The sequence below is a fragment of the Psammomys obesus genome, unplaced genomic scaffold (assembly GCF_907164565.1).
Source record: "Psammomys obesus unplaced genomic scaffold, mPsaObe1.curated_primary_1811, whole genome shotgun sequence".
Taxonomy (NCBI): domain Eukaryota; kingdom Metazoa; phylum Chordata; class Mammalia; order Rodentia; family Muridae; genus Psammomys; species Psammomys obesus.
This window is the reverse complement of record NW_026596073.1, coordinates 25897926-25916176: the sequence shown is the minus strand read 5'-3', so window position 1 is coordinate 25916176 and position 18251 is coordinate 25897926. Positions and strand designations below refer to the sequence as shown.

At 44.0% G+C, this 18251-nt stretch overlaps 1 protein-coding gene across 2 annotated transcripts in view; it reads left to right on the top strand.

Moving 5' to 3' along the window:
• The window catches only part of Zmat3 (zinc finger matrin-type 3), a 31623-nt gene extending 13925 nt beyond the window's left edge, over window positions 1-17698 (top strand). Inside the window, exons 3-6 of one of the 2 annotated variants that reach the window (XM_055625955.1) lie at window positions 9255-9374; window positions 11190-11356; window positions 11469-11569; window positions 13195-17698. In XM_055625955.1, coding sequence (XP_055481930.1) covers window positions 9255-9374; window positions 11190-11356; window positions 11469-11569; window positions 13195-13406 — 600 coding nt within the window. In that variant the 3' untranslated portion in view covers window positions 13407-17698. Of the gene's footprint in view, window positions 1-9254; window positions 9375-11189; window positions 11357-11468; window positions 11570-13191 lie in introns of both variants that reach the window. The other variant, XM_055625954.1, reaches the window with a different exon arrangement.
• The last annotated feature ends 553 nt before the right edge of the window (window positions 17699-18251 follow it).

Genomic DNA, 18251 nt, shown 5'->3' with positions numbered 1-18251 from the left:
ATTTATCTATTTATCTATTTATTTATCTATTTATTTATTTATTTATTTATTTATTTATTTATTTATTTATTTATGTATGTATGTATGTATGTATGTATGTAATTTGGGGGGGTTGAGACAGGGTTGCTCTGTGTAACCTTGGCTGTTCTGGAATTCACTTTATAGACCAGGCTGGCCTCGAACTCACAGAAATCTGCCTGCTTTTTGCCTCCCTGAGCGCTGGGATTAAAGGCATGCGCCACCACTGCCCAGCCTTCCTGAATATTTTAAATGATCCTTGGAAGAACGCTTCAACCAACAGACAAGGTCACAGAAAATGACCCTCAGGTATAAATGTAATTTTTATTACACTATAAGTCTGTGAGCTTAGTCCGTTTATCAGAGGAGGAACCCTTGTTGGTTCTCTTGTTGTTTGTCTGGATCAGCAGACTGAAAGCACATCCAGTCCTGTGCTTTGACCTGCTAGGAGATGGCAGCTCTCCTTATCCAGTCATTAGCTGGGTCCTGGCAGCCTCTCCTTCTCCAGCCAAGTCCACCCGCTTCTCAATTCCGCTTCAGACAGATATCCTTGCTCTGGCCCAGTTGGACTCTCCATTCTGTACTCTGGATTTTATCATCTCTTTACCTTCAGATAATATATGTATAAAAACAAAACAACAAAACAGGCCTAGGCCTCTTCTGAATATATTAAAATACCAACAGCAACCTTCCTTTTACATTTTTCTTTTTAAGAAAAATTATTTATTCTTCAAAATTTTAATACATTTACCATATATCTTGATCACATCTACCCCAAATTTCTCCTTCAACTCTTCTGTGGTCCCTTCTCAACATGTTCCTCTCCCACCTTCATGTCTCCTTTTTTCTTTCTATGTCTTACCATTATTTTTATTTATTGATTTTGGTGTTTTGAAACAGTGTCTCACTTTGTAGTTCTGGCTGTTTTAGAACTCACTATGTAGACTAGGCTGGCTTTGAACTCACAGAGATTCACCTGCTTCTGCCTCCCAAATGATGGGGTTAAATGTGTACATCCCCATGACTAGCTCATTATTTTTAAATACATCATATTTTATTTATTCATTGAGAATTTCATATCTGTATACAATGTATTTTGATCATGTTTGCTTCCCATTATCTCCTCCTTCCCTGTTTCCCTCTCAACTTAATGTCCTCCTCTGCTTTTTGTTTTTATTTTTTAAAGGGCCACTGAGTCTGATTATGTGCAGTGGGGCCGTCCAGTGTATCTCCTGGGACGTGGGCAACTTAAAAGAGTCCACACCTCTGAGGAAAAATGACTCCCCTCCACCTGAACCTACCACCAGCTGATAGCTCCATGGCTAGAGGTGGGACACTGCACCTCGGCGCATTCTTGCTGGGGAGTTAGTTGGCTTGATCTTGTACAAGTCTTCTGGAGATAGCCTCAGCTGCTGTAAGCTCACGAGCGCACGTTCAGAAGACATTTCACAGCACTCCTTCCCATTCTCTGGTGTTCAATCCTTTCCATCTCTTTTCCCACCATGTTCCCTGGGGTCATCAGTGACCTGTCGGGCCAGATCTAGCTGTGCCTCTCTTGCCAGTCTTGGTGACATTTGATCCTGGTTAACACTTTCCCTCTTAAACAGTTTAAGAAAGTATCTTTTCACTCAACATAATGTCTGAGGAACAAAGAACTTAGATGATAAACTGGGATGCTCCCTGACATTTCCCACAAGGTCTGTATCTTTTCTTTCTTCTCCATTCTTCTCTCTAGCTCTCAGCTTGGATTGGCTGTAGTTCTGTGGTTCCACACTCGTTTGCAGGTTGATTCCAGTTGTTTGCTGTCGTTGGGCTTCTGTCTAATGCCTGTTTTTCTTCCGTTTGCACTTAGTTGTGATCTCAGGTACTCAGGTGTTCAAGTGGGTAATAGTAAAATTACTCAAAATCATGTCTTCTTTATTTTGATTCACAAGTGGATTATAACTTTGAAATTGTGTTGCTTCTCCTTGATTTTCTATCAGGTTTCTTGAGTACAGGAAAAAGAATCGTGTAAAAGTAACTTTTATTCCCCTGATGTTTTTTTGTCAGATAAAGGGATGAGATGAGAGCTGTACCCAAGCTGGAGGAATACACAGCTTGGGCTGAGCCCAGAGCATTTTTTTCCCTCTGTTCTAGCTATCACTTGGCCTTGGCCCGGAAGCTTCTAGCCTCTGTACAGTCTAATCTAGGCCTAGAATGCTTTTAGCCTGTGAGACTTACTGCTGAATAAACTCACCCTTTCTAGTTCTTTCTGAACTAGGGCTGGCTGGTTCAACTCAGCTGTTCTGACTCAAACTCCTCTCCTAGCTGATTGATTCAAACTGATTTCTCTCATTTCTGACTGAATTGCTCTGCTTGACCTCAAACTAACTCTAGCAACCTGTTCTAATCTTCTGACTCCTTTTCAATTTCTGGCTCGTTCTGTCTTCATCTGTGTCTAGCTCGTTCTCTCTTCAACCTGCCTCTGGAAAACTCTCCGAGTGAAACTGCCTCTGAATTCTAGGAACTGAACTGCCACAAACTCAACTCCATTGCAGTGCCTCTCAACTCATTGATTCAACTGAACTTCTGAACAGCACTGATTAGAACTCAGAGATCTGCATGCCATGTCTCCTGTGTGCTGGGATTAAATGCCGGCACCTAAATTTTTCTTTACCTGAAACTTACTCTGTACCAGGCTGGCCTTGAACTTAGGGATCCGCTTGCCTCTGACTCCTGGATTTAAGGAATGCTTATTCCAGCCAGATCACACAGACCTAGAAGGTCGTTGGGTATTATCTCTTGCCAGAGCAGCCATGTTCTGAATTAAGATTCCTCTACAGAATCGTATGCCCTAAAGAATCCCATCACCATCTTTCCTCCCCATATTACCTCTTCAATCTTTCTTATTGTTGTTTATAATCAATTTTATTGCATGAAGTCCACAAATTCCGTCTTTTGATCTGTTTTATTTGTTTCACATTTTAATCATGACTGCTTGTGTAGCCTTTCCGGTTTCCCGGAATTTTTACTTTTTTTCCCTTTCTCTTTTATCATGTTTATTATAGCCTCACCCCTCTCTCATAAATTTCTACCCACAATATCACATAGAATGTTCCTTTTTTATCTCAGAGCTCTCTTTCCTTACCACATTTTCACCTGTTTGCTCCCTGGGTCGCTTCAGTTTTGTTAGTCTGTTCACTGCTCCTGGGCAGCTGTTTTCTAAACATTATCTTCCTCCTTGTGCCCCACCCCCACAGTACTCCAGGGAAGAGAAAATGAATGCATCTGTGTGTCCTGTGTTGGTTAGTTTTATGTTACCTCAACACAAGCTATAGTCATTTGGAACAAGACTCAATTGAGACAGTGGCTCTGTAATTGCCTGTAGGCAAGTCTGTGGGGGCGTTTTCGTAATTCCTGATTGATGTGCAAGGGCTCAGCCCCTGGCTGCAGTGCCGTACCTGAGCAGCTGGTCTTGGGTGGTGTAAGAATGCAGGTTGAGCAAGTCATGGGGAGCAAGCCAGTGAGCAGCGTCCCTCCCTGGCTTCTGGCTCAGTTCTGCTAACTTCTACACGGCTACACTGTGAGCTGTGAGTTGAAGCAAATGCTTCCTTTAAGCCGCTTTTGCTGTTGGTGTTTATTCACAGTAGTAGAAACCCAGAAATCCTAACTAAGACACCACCAAACCCCATTTTAAAATAATGTGAGGAAGTAACAGAAAGCAAACAGTTCAAAAACGTGTCTGCGTTGTGCCATAGCTTAGCTCTACTTTGAGAACTAAAGATTGTTCTGTTATTTAGACTCATCCATCCAATGTTGAAGAGAAAACTTCCTCTGGTTTTCTTTCTTTGTAGGTGACCTGCTTTAATTCTCTCTCTTCTTCTTTCTTTCTTTGTAAAGTTTTAGGCTCGATGTTTATTCTTTGAGCCTGAAATTTTACATTAATGGATGGGTCTGGGGCTTTAGAATTTGTTCTGCTTAGGACTAGCAGATTCTTTCTATCTGTTTTCTTCTATTATCTACCCTTTGTTTTTGTTTTTTAATAATATCTGCTTTGCCCTCCCTCCCCCATTTCTGGAAACCTTACAATCCCCATCTGACTTTCTTCTTGCTGCTGCCCAATTTATTGAAATTTAGTGATATTCTGATATACATTATGCATATTTTGGATTTTTGACTGGTATTTTTATGCAATAATCTTCTCTTGTCCCTGTGGCTGCCATTCTGTAGCCCTCCTCCAGAGGTTGCCTGACACCACTCTTATATGTATCATGCTTTCCTATACACACATGCATTCACAACTTTAACCAAGCACGTGTGCATGTGGCTCTACCTTCTGTAGTCTGAGGGTGACGTTGGCTCTAGCATGGACTTTGCTTCCTTCACAATTCATGGATAAGTCTGTTCTCAGCACAGGCACGAGTCACCTCAGCATATTGTTTTCCCTGTCCGTTTTAAGTTGAGAACTTTTACTTTTCACTTCAAGGAAGTGCTTGGCAGTTTCTCTTTGTCATATGTGAATGCCAGCACTGTAGCACTTACACCAAGGCACCATCATTATGTGAAATGAGGGTTCCTGATACACTCGTGTTGTGATACAGTGACATCCATCACTTGGCTGGTGACTAAGGACTAAGATGGTAGCAGATTGAGCATAGGTGTACCAGAGGGAGGCACGAGTCATGACCAGACAGCTGTACATTTTGCCGTGTTGGTCAGAATGGCAAGCATTTTCAAGCATGTGAATCTTTAGTTTTGGAGTTTTCTGTGTATTATGGTGTGACACCAGAAGTGAAACTGAGGGCTGAGGATGGGCTTCTGCATTACCTGTCTCCTCCTTTTTAATTACTACTTCACTTACTTTTAGTTTGAGAAGTGACCTTGCTCTGAAATAGTACATTGATTTTGTTTATCTATTTGTTTATTTTTGTTTTTTTGAAACAGGGTCTCACTCATTATGTAGCCTTGTTTGTCCTGGAACCCACTCTGTAGACCAGGCTGGCCATGTATCATCACAGAGATCTGCCTGCCTCTGCCTCCCGAATACTGAGATTAAAAGTGTGTGCCACCACACCTGGCTGGTTTTATATTTTTAATTTGATAGCTGTTCTTTAGACAGCGAGGCTCTCTTGATTTCTTACTCCTTTTCAGAGCATCCTTTTTTTTTTTTAACTTGAGGGTGACACTAGTATTTATTTTGTAGTCTTACAACCTGTCTAATGTGTGATATTAGAAATACATTGTTTTTGCTTTTGAGGATGGTGATTTTTGACATAGCAACTTCAAGTCAGGATATATAGGTAGTCCAAATAGTTCCCTGTGCCTGATGTTTTGACTGCCACAGACTGGTTCCTGGGCACAGTGGGGCACGGTGTCATGGATTCTGCAAGTGGATGATAGTTTCCTGTTATGGCGCTCTTTTAAGGATTTGGAAAATGTTATTACTACTTTTAGTTTGAGTCGTCTTAAACTTAGAGACTTGTGCTTCCAGTTTCCCCGGGTATGAACAGTTTACATAAAAGTACGATTATCCACACTAAGAAACAAATACTGAGCTGCGTGTGTGACATGCAGAAAAGCGTAGCACTTGGGAGGTGGAGGTAGGGTGGTCAGCTTGGCTTCGTCGTGAGTTACAAGCCAGCCTCAGCTGCCTAGACTGTGTTTCAAACAACAGAAGCAACAGCACACTCAGCCAAAGCAAACCGAAGAGCTAACACTGGTGGAAACCTTACTCTGTCTGCACTCCACAAGCTGGTCTCGTTTCCCCTGAGGTCTACTCACAGCCCCTCCTGCCTTTGGAGTCTAATCCAAAATTAATTTTTACACGTAATTTTAATGTTTTTTTTTTTTTTTCTGACTTGGACAGGCCATTCCTAAACCTCGTCCTCCTCTTTTTCTTCTTCTTCTTTAATGATCTTACAGGTTTTAAATGACAGTTTTGTCGTGTGTTGCAGATTTTGCCTTGTGTAACTGAGCTCGGATTCTGTGTGTTTTGGCAAGAGGACCGATGCGTCAGGGGTGGTTCTCTAGCTTTCTTTTTTGATGCTTTTTTTTTTTTAATATTTAACACATCAAATATTCTCCACATTTCTTTTTCTTTAAGACTTATTAATTATGTATACAGTGTTCCGCCTGCGTGTGATCATATTATAGATGGTCATGAGGTACCATGTCGTTGCTGGGAATTAAACTCAGGACATCTGGGAGAGCAACCAGTGCTTTTAACTTCTGAGCCATCTCTCCCGCTTTTTTTTTTTTTTTTTTTAATTTCTTTAGTTTTATTTTATGTGCATTAGTGTGAAGGTGTCAGATCCCTTGGGTTGGGAACTGGAGTTACAGACAGTTGTGAGCCGCCATGTGGGTGCTGGGAATTGAACCCCGGTGCTTTGGAAGAGCAACCAGTGCTCTTAACCACTGAGCCATCTCTCCAGCCCCTAGGGGTGGTTCTCATGGTGTTAATTATCTCTCAATTAAGGTGGTGCTTGCAAGGATCTTCTTGGAAAAGATACTGTTTTTCTGTTGAGTAAGGATCATATGGAGAGATATTTGTGAGACCACATGTGTGTTTTCATTTTTCATCACACTTTTGCTTAGTTAGTGATGTTGCTTGTCTGCAGTGACTATTAATTACAGTGGGGCTTGCCAAAAAAGTGTTGATGGGGAGAGTGGGAGGGGAGGTGGTGGGAGGGGAGGTGCTGGGGATGGAACCCGGGCTTTGATCAAGCCGGGCATGTGCTCTGTTGCTGAGCTGTGTCCTTAAGCCCTTCTCAGTTCTTAATTTTGAGACACTCCTGTGTTTACTGCCCTTGCTGGTGGCATGAACCTGGGAGAGCAGGGCCTAAAAATGAGGTGGACGACAGTCTTATGCACTAGCCAACTTTATTCAGAGCAGCGGACAACTTATACTCTGAGGGTTTAGAAGAGTCACCTGAGGAAAGTGTGCAATCATAAGGACAAGCCAAATGTGATAAACAAATGGTTTTCCGTAGAGCCACGTGAATAACAGCAGCTGAAGTAAACTCCCACCTATCTGGTGCACCTGGGAGGAGCATGCAAACACATTCCAAGAGCAATTCCATGTTTTTTAAAGAAACCGAGGTCACAAGACTCTTGTCTTCTTGGTTTTTTGTTTGTTTCTTTTGTTTTGTTTTGTTTTGTTTTGTTTTGGAGTTTTCTCACAGGCACTCAGAATTCCTCTCATAGGACTCGTGTCTTGTGCTGAGTGTCATGCTCCTGTTACCTAGGCAGGTTTGAACGTATGTGACCCTTTTTCCTCAGCCTCCCAACTAGCTGGAACTACAGGAACTGCCATGTCTTTGTTTGCTTGCTTGTTTGTTTGTTTTGAGATAGGCCTTCACTCTGTAGTCCTGGCTGGCTAGGAACTCACTCTGTAGACCAGCCTGACTTTGAACTCACAGAGATCCGTGTACCTCTACCTCCTCAGTGTTGAGATGAAAGGTGTGTGCCAGCATGACTATCTGCCACACATTTATTCATTGTCTTATAAAGTTGTGAGGCTAGGCAAAGTGAACCACATAGAGAAGAGGGCCAAGGGTGGGCCTTGGATACCCCAGAGCTTAGGGTCTGGTAGGGAGGAGAGATGGGAAGATGTAAGAGAAAGCCACAGAAGACAACATTCTGGAAGGACCGTTTCTGAAAGGAGGGAGGAGCATTGGTGTTGTGCTGCTTAGGATTCCATGAGATAGTTACAGAGGGGACCATAAACTTGACTCTGTGGTAGTCCCACTGGACTGGTACAGCTCCATTCCAGCATTCGGATGACAGGGGATGGAACTTAGCTGCCTTTAGACCGTGTGCGGATCCTTAGTTCACTCGTAGACGTTAGCAGGTAGTAGATGACAAATGTTAGTATGTAGGTTTACATTTTACAAGGTTTAAAGTACTGAATTGTTTTACTCTTATTTAGAGTACTTTTTAAGAAAGATTTTTAAAAATTTATTGTGTATGTGCGCCAGCATGAATGTGCATGCGTCATGTGTGTAGGAGCCTACAGAGGCCAGAAGAGGCCACTGATCTCCCAGAACTGCGGTTACGGGTGCCTGAGAGTTGCCTGATGTGAGCACTGGCAACTTAACTCAGGTCCTCTACAGCAGTGGGAAGCCCTCTGAATTTCTGGGTCATCTCTCCAGCCCCGTCAGAGTGTTTTCAGTTCTTGCCAACAGTTTGTATTTATTTATTAGCTTAAGGAATATACTCCTGTGAATTATAACCTAAAACTTGGTGAGAAAGGCCATTCTGAGTTGGCAGAAGTTCACGGTGTTGCCGCCAGCCACCATGATGTGTGGTAAGGGCCACACTGGGAAGGTTGAACGTCACTGCTCTGCTCCTCCTGAAGGTGCGTGCCTGTCCCTGCCGCAGCTCCTCCACCGTCAGGCTCAGTGGGTGCCAGCAGAGTCTTACAGGACTCCTGTGAGTGGTGGCTGAACTGAGGCTCATACGTTCACTCTGTACACAGGGTCCCTGTGCAAGTGCTGCTTTTGTGAAAATGATTGGCTTAGCCGTCTCATTGCTTAACGTCAGCCTGATCAGGGCACCACAAGATTTCTATTGACTCAGTGGTGTCTGAGCAGAGATACGTTCCAGGGAGGGTGCAGTACTGCGGACCGTGAGACTTCTCTGGAAACTTAGAGGAAATTCATTCCTTTTGGCTTCATTTTTTTTTTTTTTTAATCTCCTCTGGATAAATATAACTGTTCTCTTAGAACCAAATGATGGACTCCGCCCTGGTTAGTTCTTATTGTCAACTTGACACAATCCCTGGGAAGAGGGAACCTCAGTTGAACGACTGCTTCAGTCAGGTTGGTCTGTCAGAGGTTGTCTTGATTGATGGTTGATGTTAAAGGGTCCAGGTCACAGTGGGACCATCTTTACCTAGGCGGGTGGGTGTGGAATGTCTAAGAAAGCCAGCTGAGCATGTGCCAGTGAGTAAGCCAGGAAGCAGCATCCATCCACGGTTTCTGCTTGAGTTCCTGCTCTGACTTCATGATGGACTATGGCCTAGAAGTGTAAGCTGAAAGAAACCTTTTCTTCTGCCAAGTTGTTCTTGGTTATGAGGTTTACCACGGCAGCAGAGCACAGCCGAGAACACACTCCGGCTCTTCAGGATGGAGTCAGAGCGGCCCAGTGGTCTGTTGTCCTGGGTGTACAGCAGAGACGGTGCTGCCTGGGTGAGGGGTGGCGGTCACCGTCTGACAAACCGTCCTCTTTGTGACTGTCCGCTTTGTGTTTCCCTGCAGGGTAAAAACCATGGCAAAAAACTCCGAAATTATTATGCAGCTAACAGCTGTCCTCCTCCAGCCAGGATGAGCAGCGTGGCAGAGCCTGTGGCTGCACCCCTCATTCCTGTCCCTCCGCAGGTGAGGCACTGTAGTGTGAAGAGGTTGTCACATACAGGTGGTCATGAGTACAGTTTCCTGCACCTGTGTCTGTCAGGGTCAGGTACCCCAAAAGGTTCTTGGTACCCTTTTTTTTTTTCTGAGACAGCATTTCCTTTTATAGCCTTGCCTATCCTGGACTCACTTTGTTGGTCTACAGCCTGGTGTAGCTGGCCTCTGCCTCCCTGAGTGCTGGGATTACAGGTGTGCTAAGTTTTTGGTACTCTTCACTCCTTTACCTGTGTCTGCATACATTTTTGAACCTTGAGGTCTCTCATTGGACTTGGTGTTGATATGTGAGGTGATGGAAAGCATCATTATGTCCATTTTTATATGTCTTTCAGATTAGGTTAAATGACCATGCAATGTCTAAGCTTTGTTCTGTGGAAAGAAAAAAAAAAAAAAGATTTAAGGGCTGGAGAGATGGGTCAGTGGTTAATAGCACTTAGTGCTTTTGCTGAGGACCCTGGGTTCTGTTCCAAGCAGCCACAAGGTGGCTCATCATCTATAACTCCATTTCTAGGGGAAGTCAGTTTCTTTTCTGACATCTGAGGGCACCAGGTCCACATGATGTGTATACATACATGTAGACAAAAACTCAACATGTATAAAGTAATATCTAAAAAATTCCATTAAAATATTATTTATCTTGATTGCTTTCATGATGTCTTAAATCTTACACACTAGATAAGTTTATAATTGGCTTCATTCTAGTCCTGGGCACTGGCCTCATTTAGGATTTGCCATTACTTGGAAGTGTTGGCCTTATTATTCAAAGCTTGGTCCACGGGCCAGCAGCAGGAGCCTCCTGGGGGCTTTATTAGAAGCCTGGGAAAGCTAAGTAACTTTCCATGAGGTTGCATATTTTGAATGTTGCAGAACAAAATTTTGTATCATCTTAGCCTGGTGTTCCCAACCACCAAGATATATTGTTACTTTCCTGAGTGTTTTCCTGCTTCAAATAGGTATCCCTGCTGAGCCTTGTCCTTAGACTTATAGGAAAATGAGATACGTTAAAAACGGCGGCAGGGTGCTTCCTGCAGTTTTTACATTATAGTTCCTTTGGGATGCTGTAGAGGTAGATAGCTGCCCCCTTCCTCCTGGGAAAACAGCACAGGCCACCTTGTTTGTTTCACACAAACCTCTGTGAAATATGAAGATGCCTTGCTGTCCCTGGAGAATCTTTTCTTTCAGGTCAGACAGTGCTGGTTTTTATCATTTTGAGTTGTTCTAGATAAGGTCTGGTCTCCACGATCAGAACCATATATTCTCTTGTAACCAAAGTTTACTTTGTAACTTTTCCTTAGCTCATTGCAGTCTAATACTGAGTGTTCGGTTTCCTGGCTTCCCTAGGTGTTTTCCCAGGGTTGTATATCCACAGGTGATTTAGAGAGTTTGTAGCACTGAAGCCTTCGAACTTGGCCGCTTCTGTCTAGGTGGGCTGCTCCGTACACAGATGGTGCTCAGTAAGTGCTTGTTAGTGGAATTTGAGCAGACTTCCCTTTCTCTGGGAAGAAGTTTGTAGCTTTCCTTACTTATTTGCCTGCCTCCTACTATAAATGTCTACGTTTTAAAAACATTTCTTCAGTGGACACCAGCCAGTACTTTGGTTTATAGGTAATTATAATTCAAAATAGGCAAAAGGGTCTCCCAGTCTCTCTTTCCCTGGAATCAGTTTCTTTTTATAAAACTCGGTGCCTGCGGCCATGCCTCGGGCTTTGGTTGTTTCTCAGGGCCCAGAAGAATCTTCTAGGATAAAGAAGGTGTAACTCTCTGCTTCTGTGTCTTTTCTGGCAGGTGGGCTCCTGCAAGCCAGGGGGCAGAGTGATCCTGGCCACAGAGAATGACTACTGCAAGCTGTGTGACGCCTCCTTTAGCTCCCCTGCAGTGGCACAGGCTCACTACCAGGGGAAGAACCATGCCAAGAGACTTCGTCTGGCTGAAGCCCAGAGTAACTCGTTCTCGTAGGTATTGCCATGGCCTCTCAGGCCAGACTGGTATGTGAGAGCAACTGTGTTCAAAGGAGGGGCTGAAAGGGAGCCTTGTTCTCACTCATTTCAAATTCCTTTTCACCAGGGACTCCGCAGAGGCAGGGCAGCGGCGGACCCGGAAAGAAGGGAGTGAATTTAAGATGGTGACCACCAGGAGGAATACGTATGCAGTCCAGAGCAATTCAGGTATCCTGTGCGTCTCTTTGTACAAGCTCGCACATGTCTGCAAATGATAGCAGGAGATGAATAAGCAAGAAATTAGGTCAGTGGTTGTTTTGTTGGACTGCACCTCTGGCTGTTCCGGCTGATGTTTATTTCTGGTGTTCTTTATTGCTTATTCAGTATATTATTTATGTTGGTTTTAAATCATAGTGTTGTAGTGTCTTATAATTCCTTATTTTAAAAAAAATAGAGCATGTTAGAAAATGGGCCTCCTGGGGGCTGGGAAAATGGTGCAGTCATGCAAGCATAAGGAGTGTGATCCTGAGTATGATCCCAATCTCAGGTGGAAAAAGCCAGGCACAGCAATTCATACCTGTTATCTCAGGTGGAGATGGCAGGCCCTTGGAGCTCACTGGCCAAACAACCTAGATGAATCAGCAGGCTCCAGGTTCACTGAGACTGGTTTAAATTATAAGGTAGAGAGTTATTGAGGAAGAAACTTGACAGGCGCGCACACACGCACGCACCCTTGCCCTCCTTGATTTTTAAGTCACGCCATGTTCAGTGTGATTTTTATACAGGCAGTAAGTGAGAATTATCTAGGGAATTCTTGTGATGTGTGCATTCACTGGAGAGCCGTGTGTTTATGGCAGTGTTCTCTGTTCGTTCTAGTCTTGGCCACCATGGCCCCTAACACTGTGCATGCCAGCAGGGGCTATTTGTACAAAGAGTGAAACAAAAACCGAGTTCACTGAATAGCAAAAGACAGCTAGTGAAAGTACAGAAGGACAGAAAAATCTTTGGTCTGAGAATGCAGTCTCAGTGCATTACTAGTTATGACCAAAGTCAACTAAAAGAGATGGCCAGGCTGTATTTAAAAAGCTAGCTGAGATGAAAAAGCATCCCATAGCTGTGTTAACGTCAAGGAAAATACATTTTAGGATGAAGATGGTATTGATTATGTTCTCTGAGTAGAGTAATACAAATATAGAGACTGGGCTGGAGCGATAGGTGTTATTGTGTTGCTTACACTGGCGTCAAGTTTGTCATAGTCTTTTGCCTCAGGCTCCCAAGTGCTTAATTATAAGGCACAAGCCACCATGCTTGGCTACAGTTTTTAAATATTTACTTTTTAGAGCCATAAGCATTTAGAACCTAGGCTTGGCTATAGTCATACCCTGGCACTAGTTGGAGAATCATTTTATGTTTGTAGATTGAACTTCTATGCACATGTAATTAAAGAGAAAAATCCATTTACCTCTCCTTCATTTAAAGTTAAGAGCCTGAATTTAGAGTATAGAATACAGTGAGAACTGGTGGAGTGGTTTTACTAAATGGGCATTGAGTGTCTGCATGTATGTGTGTGGGTGCTCGCATGTAAAGCTGACAGGTCATTTTTGGGGTATCTTTCTCTGTTGCTATCCACCTTACATTTTGAGAGTTTCTCACACTGAACCTACAGCTTTTTGATTGGCTAGGCTAGCTGGCCAGTAAGTCTCCAGGATCCTCTGTCTCCACCTTCGAGACCCTGGAAAGGGGTGAAAGCCCTGGGGTGATGCTGACTTTTCTATGGATGCTGGAGATCGGAACTCAGGTTCCCCAGGCATCTCACCTCCCTTGATTACCCCACCGTGTCTATGCTCTAGCAGGTCCTTACTTCAATGCCCGCTCCCGGCAGAGGATCCCGCGAGACCTTGCCATGTGCGTTACTCCCAGTGGCCAGTTTTACTGCTCAATGTGTAACGTCGGAGCCGGTGAAGAGGTGGAGTTCCGGCAGCACCTGGAGAGCAAGCAGCACAAGAGCAAGGTGTCTGAGCAGCGGTACCGGAGCGAGATGGAGAACCTGGGCTACATACAGTGACGGCCGTGCTCGCGGCAAAGCTGATCCTGCCTGTTGTTTGCCTTCTGTCAGCCTGCCTTGCTTTGTGGTCCCCTCAATGAGTACATTCCTCATTCCTCTGCTTAACTCGAGTAACCTGCAGTGGTGCCATGAGTCATCAAGTCGGGGTGGGGAGGGAGACATGTTTCTTGGGTCATGATGCTCTTTTGGGCCAGCTGCGTCAAACTGCTACAATGTGTGAGCCGCCTGCCCCGTTATCTTTTCTCGGCCACGTTCTGGTTAAGCAGTAGTAGCCTGACCATTTAGAGCTATGATTATTTAAAAATGGCATCAACTTTTGCATTTTTCGTTTTATGCGCATAAGATGGGTGGATTCGAATTCTTCAGATTATACTGAAAACAGGTAAACAGAGATTCCCATTTCCTGACATTCCTGGGGAAGCATCTGCACAGTTCGGTGTCAGAAAGATGTTCTGTTATGGTGTGTGCTTGAGTCTCTCAGCAGCAGTTGGTTCCCTGTGGCTATCCTTCTGTAACTGACACACAGGTTTTCTTGAATTCAGATGCTTCCAGAACACTATGTTCTTCTGCACCTGTAACTTCATCTCCCAGTTGTGAACTGCACACATTTAATTCCCACCTCCCCTCCCACTTGGATCAGCTTGTCTGCTAAGCTCTTTCTCATACCCTAGCTGTGCTCTCGCCTTCTGAGACCCAGATTTGACTGTCTTCAACCCTGAGTTGGAGGTGAATATTCTTTTAAAAAATATATTTTCAGATGACTCAAGGAAATGCAAGAATGTGTTTGAGATTTCAATTTGGAGTTACGTTTTCACTGCTAATTATGTGAACTCAGGAGATGGTCATTATGTTGTGGCTTTTTGATGATCATATCCTGACGCGGCCCTGACAGGTAATGGGCACTCCTGGAAAATAACTGCTCTCGGCTACTTCTGAGGTGGAACAATTTTCCTTTTCTTTTTTAAAGCTGATCAGGTTGCAGTGTCATTTCCAGTAGAAAAGCACGCACACATTGCATTTTCTTTTTTGCCTCCTTGAAGAGACTGAAAACAGAGATGTCCGACTTTGGTGTCTAATGATTATAATGGGATGATTATTTTAAAATAAAAAGCCATAGTGTACGTCTAGGTGGACTACTGGAGTATTTTGTGAACTTTTGTTCACTGTGGATAAGACCAGCATGTCCATAATTCCTAGGGAACCATACTTCTGCAGAAGGTTAGAGCAAGCAGTGTTTTGCACTATAATAAATGCTCATTTTATCACTCACGTCACCAGTGAAAAGCCCCATGTAACCTTGAGAATTCTCCAGGCAGATAGATAGAGAGGAAGGGAGCACTCACCACGCCTCCCTTCCATCCTTGCCTCAGAACAGCCGAGACCCATAATTAAAGGTTAATTTTATGATTAGCTTCTAGAACAGCACATGATTACTTCCTCCCACCGAAATGCTGATTTCTTGAAAAGTAGAACTATTTGGTTAAGTATTGTCCCCTTAGAAACAGAATGAAGAACAGTGTTCTCTTGAGATTTGATCTCCGTTTGCAACTCCTCGTACCAAGAACCCTCCTGCGGCCATCTGCAGAGTTCGTCTATTCAGAGCAATTTAGGGTGCATCTTGTTGGTTGCTCATTTGCTGCTAAATATAATTCTTCGGTAGACTTACATATAGTGCTGGCCACTTGGTTCTGTGGTTCTTTAATAGTCTCATTTGCTCCCTCTGCAGGGGTATGTCTGTGTGTCTCTGTGTTTGTGTCTGAAGATACATGCGTCATCTCCCCCCAAGTTTATGTGCTACCCCAGAGAGAATTTCACCTCATCTTTATCTCAGATAACATTGAAAGATTCTGCGTATGGATTTACATTTCACCAACGTGACATTCATCTGCTTTAAGGTTTTCCTCTGGGAATTAAATCAAAGGATATGCCCCAGGCCAACTACTCTCCTCCTGTATGTACAAAAACAGTGGACTTAAGGGCTTGATGTGTTTTCAAGCCTCGTGAATTCAGGTTTCTAGGCCCCCAGTGCCCTTAATGGATGTTAGGGACGCGTAAGTGCGGTTTCTTTTAGAGAGAAATGTTAGATTTATAGTGTTATTTCTATATTCCTTTGCACTAAAAAGAGTGATGCATTTGTTTGATGACACTCCAGTGCCGGCTTGCCTACAATAACTCAGTTTGTTTCCAAATGCTGGAAGTTGACAAGTGACTGCCAGGGGCCGTCGTTAGAGGTTCTGTGGATGCTTGACCCCACTTGGAAGACCCATGGCTGAGGTCATGGTGTACCCACTGTATTTAGTAGGTGGGGCAGAGGGTGGCAAAGGCTATTGGAGCTACATGGTACAATTTCTCACCATGTGAACTTTGTATGGACAGTGTCTCTTCCTTGTCTTATCAGGTGAGGGTGGCATTTGAGTCAGTTAAGTGGGCTCTGGGTTGGTTTCATTTTGCTGTAGGATTGGCCTCCTGTTCTCCAGGTATCATGTATGTTATGATATGACACAGACATGGATGGATAGAAGTCTAAACAAAGGGAGACCTTGGTCCAAAATTTGGTAGATTTTATCATCAATTATCTGTAGCATCGATGTCTGTTCTCGTGGCTCTCTTTCTCATTATGAGGCCAGGAAGAACACCCAGGTCCAAGGCTTCAGGAAGAGTCCAGTTTCAAATGGATGGCATATACTTTCAGAGGGTATTGTCTTTGGAAATCTAGCTGTAGCCCTGTGCCCTTTGCCCTTTTAGATTTTACCTTGAACAGAAGACTTCGCTAATCTGGGTTGGTCCTTGTCCTACCGCTTGTAAATATGTGCCTGTTTTATGCTTGTCTGCTTGCCTCTTACAAACTGAATTCTGTATCTTTTCACAATTTTTTTTCCACACCATTTATCTTGATAAAAATCTCCTCCTCAGCTCTTTCCCTTTAAGTTCAGCACGAGCTTAGAAAATCAGTCAGGAGTTTTGAAGCCCTGACAATGAATGAGGCACTGTGGCAGAGAGCTAGTGCTCTCCTGAGGCGTCTTCCACCTGGCCCCACAGGGCTGCCCTGCAGAGCTTTGTGTGGCTTAGTTTACAGTCATATGAGGAGAGAAATTATACATACATGTATAACTGATTAAGTATTCCTGTGTAGATAGGATCTAAAACTTGACAGTGGAACTTGGGACTATTTCAATCTGTGCTGCCTGGGCATATGAGGAATGTCAGTCTGAGGAAGTAACCGTCCTTAGATGGTCAAGTGAGTCCAAACAGAGGGGTAACTTCCACACAGTGCTTTCTCCGAGGAGAGACTCAGGAACAGCAGGTTTGGAAGGTTCTGTAAATGTCAGAACTTAGGCTGTACTGGATTTACTGGAGAAATTGGTGAGCTGTGTACCCAAGCAGTGGAGTGTCTTTAGAAATGGGTAAATATTCTGTTCTTGTGTGCAGAAGTTTAACGTAGGTATTTGAACAGGTGTTTAAGAATAGTCTACCTTGCCCCACTCTGAGTCTCTGTTAGGAGTTTTATGTGTGATTTTTAAAATTCTTCGTTGCTTTCATGTCCTGTTTGGGTGAGTTCCCTGTGAGCCCCCATGGCAACATGGCTGAGTGGAGACTAGCTGTGTAAATGCTTCTTATGAGACAATTTATATGGATAGCTATGTGGCATTTTCTTCCCATTATCAGTGGGGACCCTTTGTGAATGCCCTTTCTCTGTAGCCACCAAAAAAAAAAAAAAAAAAAAAAAGTCCTGGCTTATGGTCCCGGGTGACCTTGTGTCCGTTAAGCCCAGAATATGAGTGCCTTTAGCAAGAGTGTAGAGATGACAGGATTTACTGCCATTAACCACAGTTCATAAAATAGCTTGAAGTAGCAGAGGTCCTTGTGAAGTCTGTCCTGTGTCCGTCCCCTCCTTTCTTAGTGCAGTCTCGACTTGCTACTGGATAAACTGTGCACTCTCGGGTTGCCGAGGCTGGCAGTCGTCACCTTGGTGGCCATGTTTGATACGGAGGAGTCAGAGCTTGAGATGTCAGAGAAAACTTCCTACCCTGACTGTGCTCCAGCTTGGTTCTTCTGTAGAGAGGAGAAAATTATGCATCTGCAAACGAAGTGCATGGAGAGACTAGCCGGGACAGTAGCTGTGGGTCTTCCTGTGCTGCATCTCTGCACGGATGGAGGGGACTTCCCAAGCAAGCTTGAGGCCTTTGAAAAACAACAGTTTCCTTACTTCGATTAACTGAAAACTTTGAATTTCCTGAGTCTTTACAACTTTCGTACATATGATTAAACTAACCTTCATGTAGAAATAGTAACATTTGCCTCAGCATTTTATTATGAAGAATTTCGGACATTTGTCAGAGTGGAAACATTTTGGAGCATACCTAATTTTCCCTTCTGCTGTTGACATTTCCCACCTTGTATTTCCCCATGAGCCTATCGCTGTGTTCACATGTCTGTCCATCAGGACAGCTATCCTGGCATACATTTCAGACAGAGCCCATACCATTGGGTGCCATGCATTAGGATTTATCACTTAAATGTTAACGTCTTTGGAAAGCCACACATGTGGGTCATAACCCAAGCCAGTAAACGGGCTCAGTTCTCTCCTGTGGATATCAGTCTTCCTTGTGTCTGCTTAGACAAGTCTGTACCGGGTTACCTGGCCCACAAAGGTCACATTCCCATCAGGACTTGCTGTGAACTCCCGGGCGCTGTAACCATTCACCTATACCCGCAGACAGCAGAATCCAACACTGAGACAGCAGAACGGCCCACTGGGGGTGGGCAAGCCTTAGAGCAGTCTGCAGCTCTCCCCCGCCCCAGAGGAGATCTGCCATCTGCCTCCATCCTGTGCTCTCCTTCTGC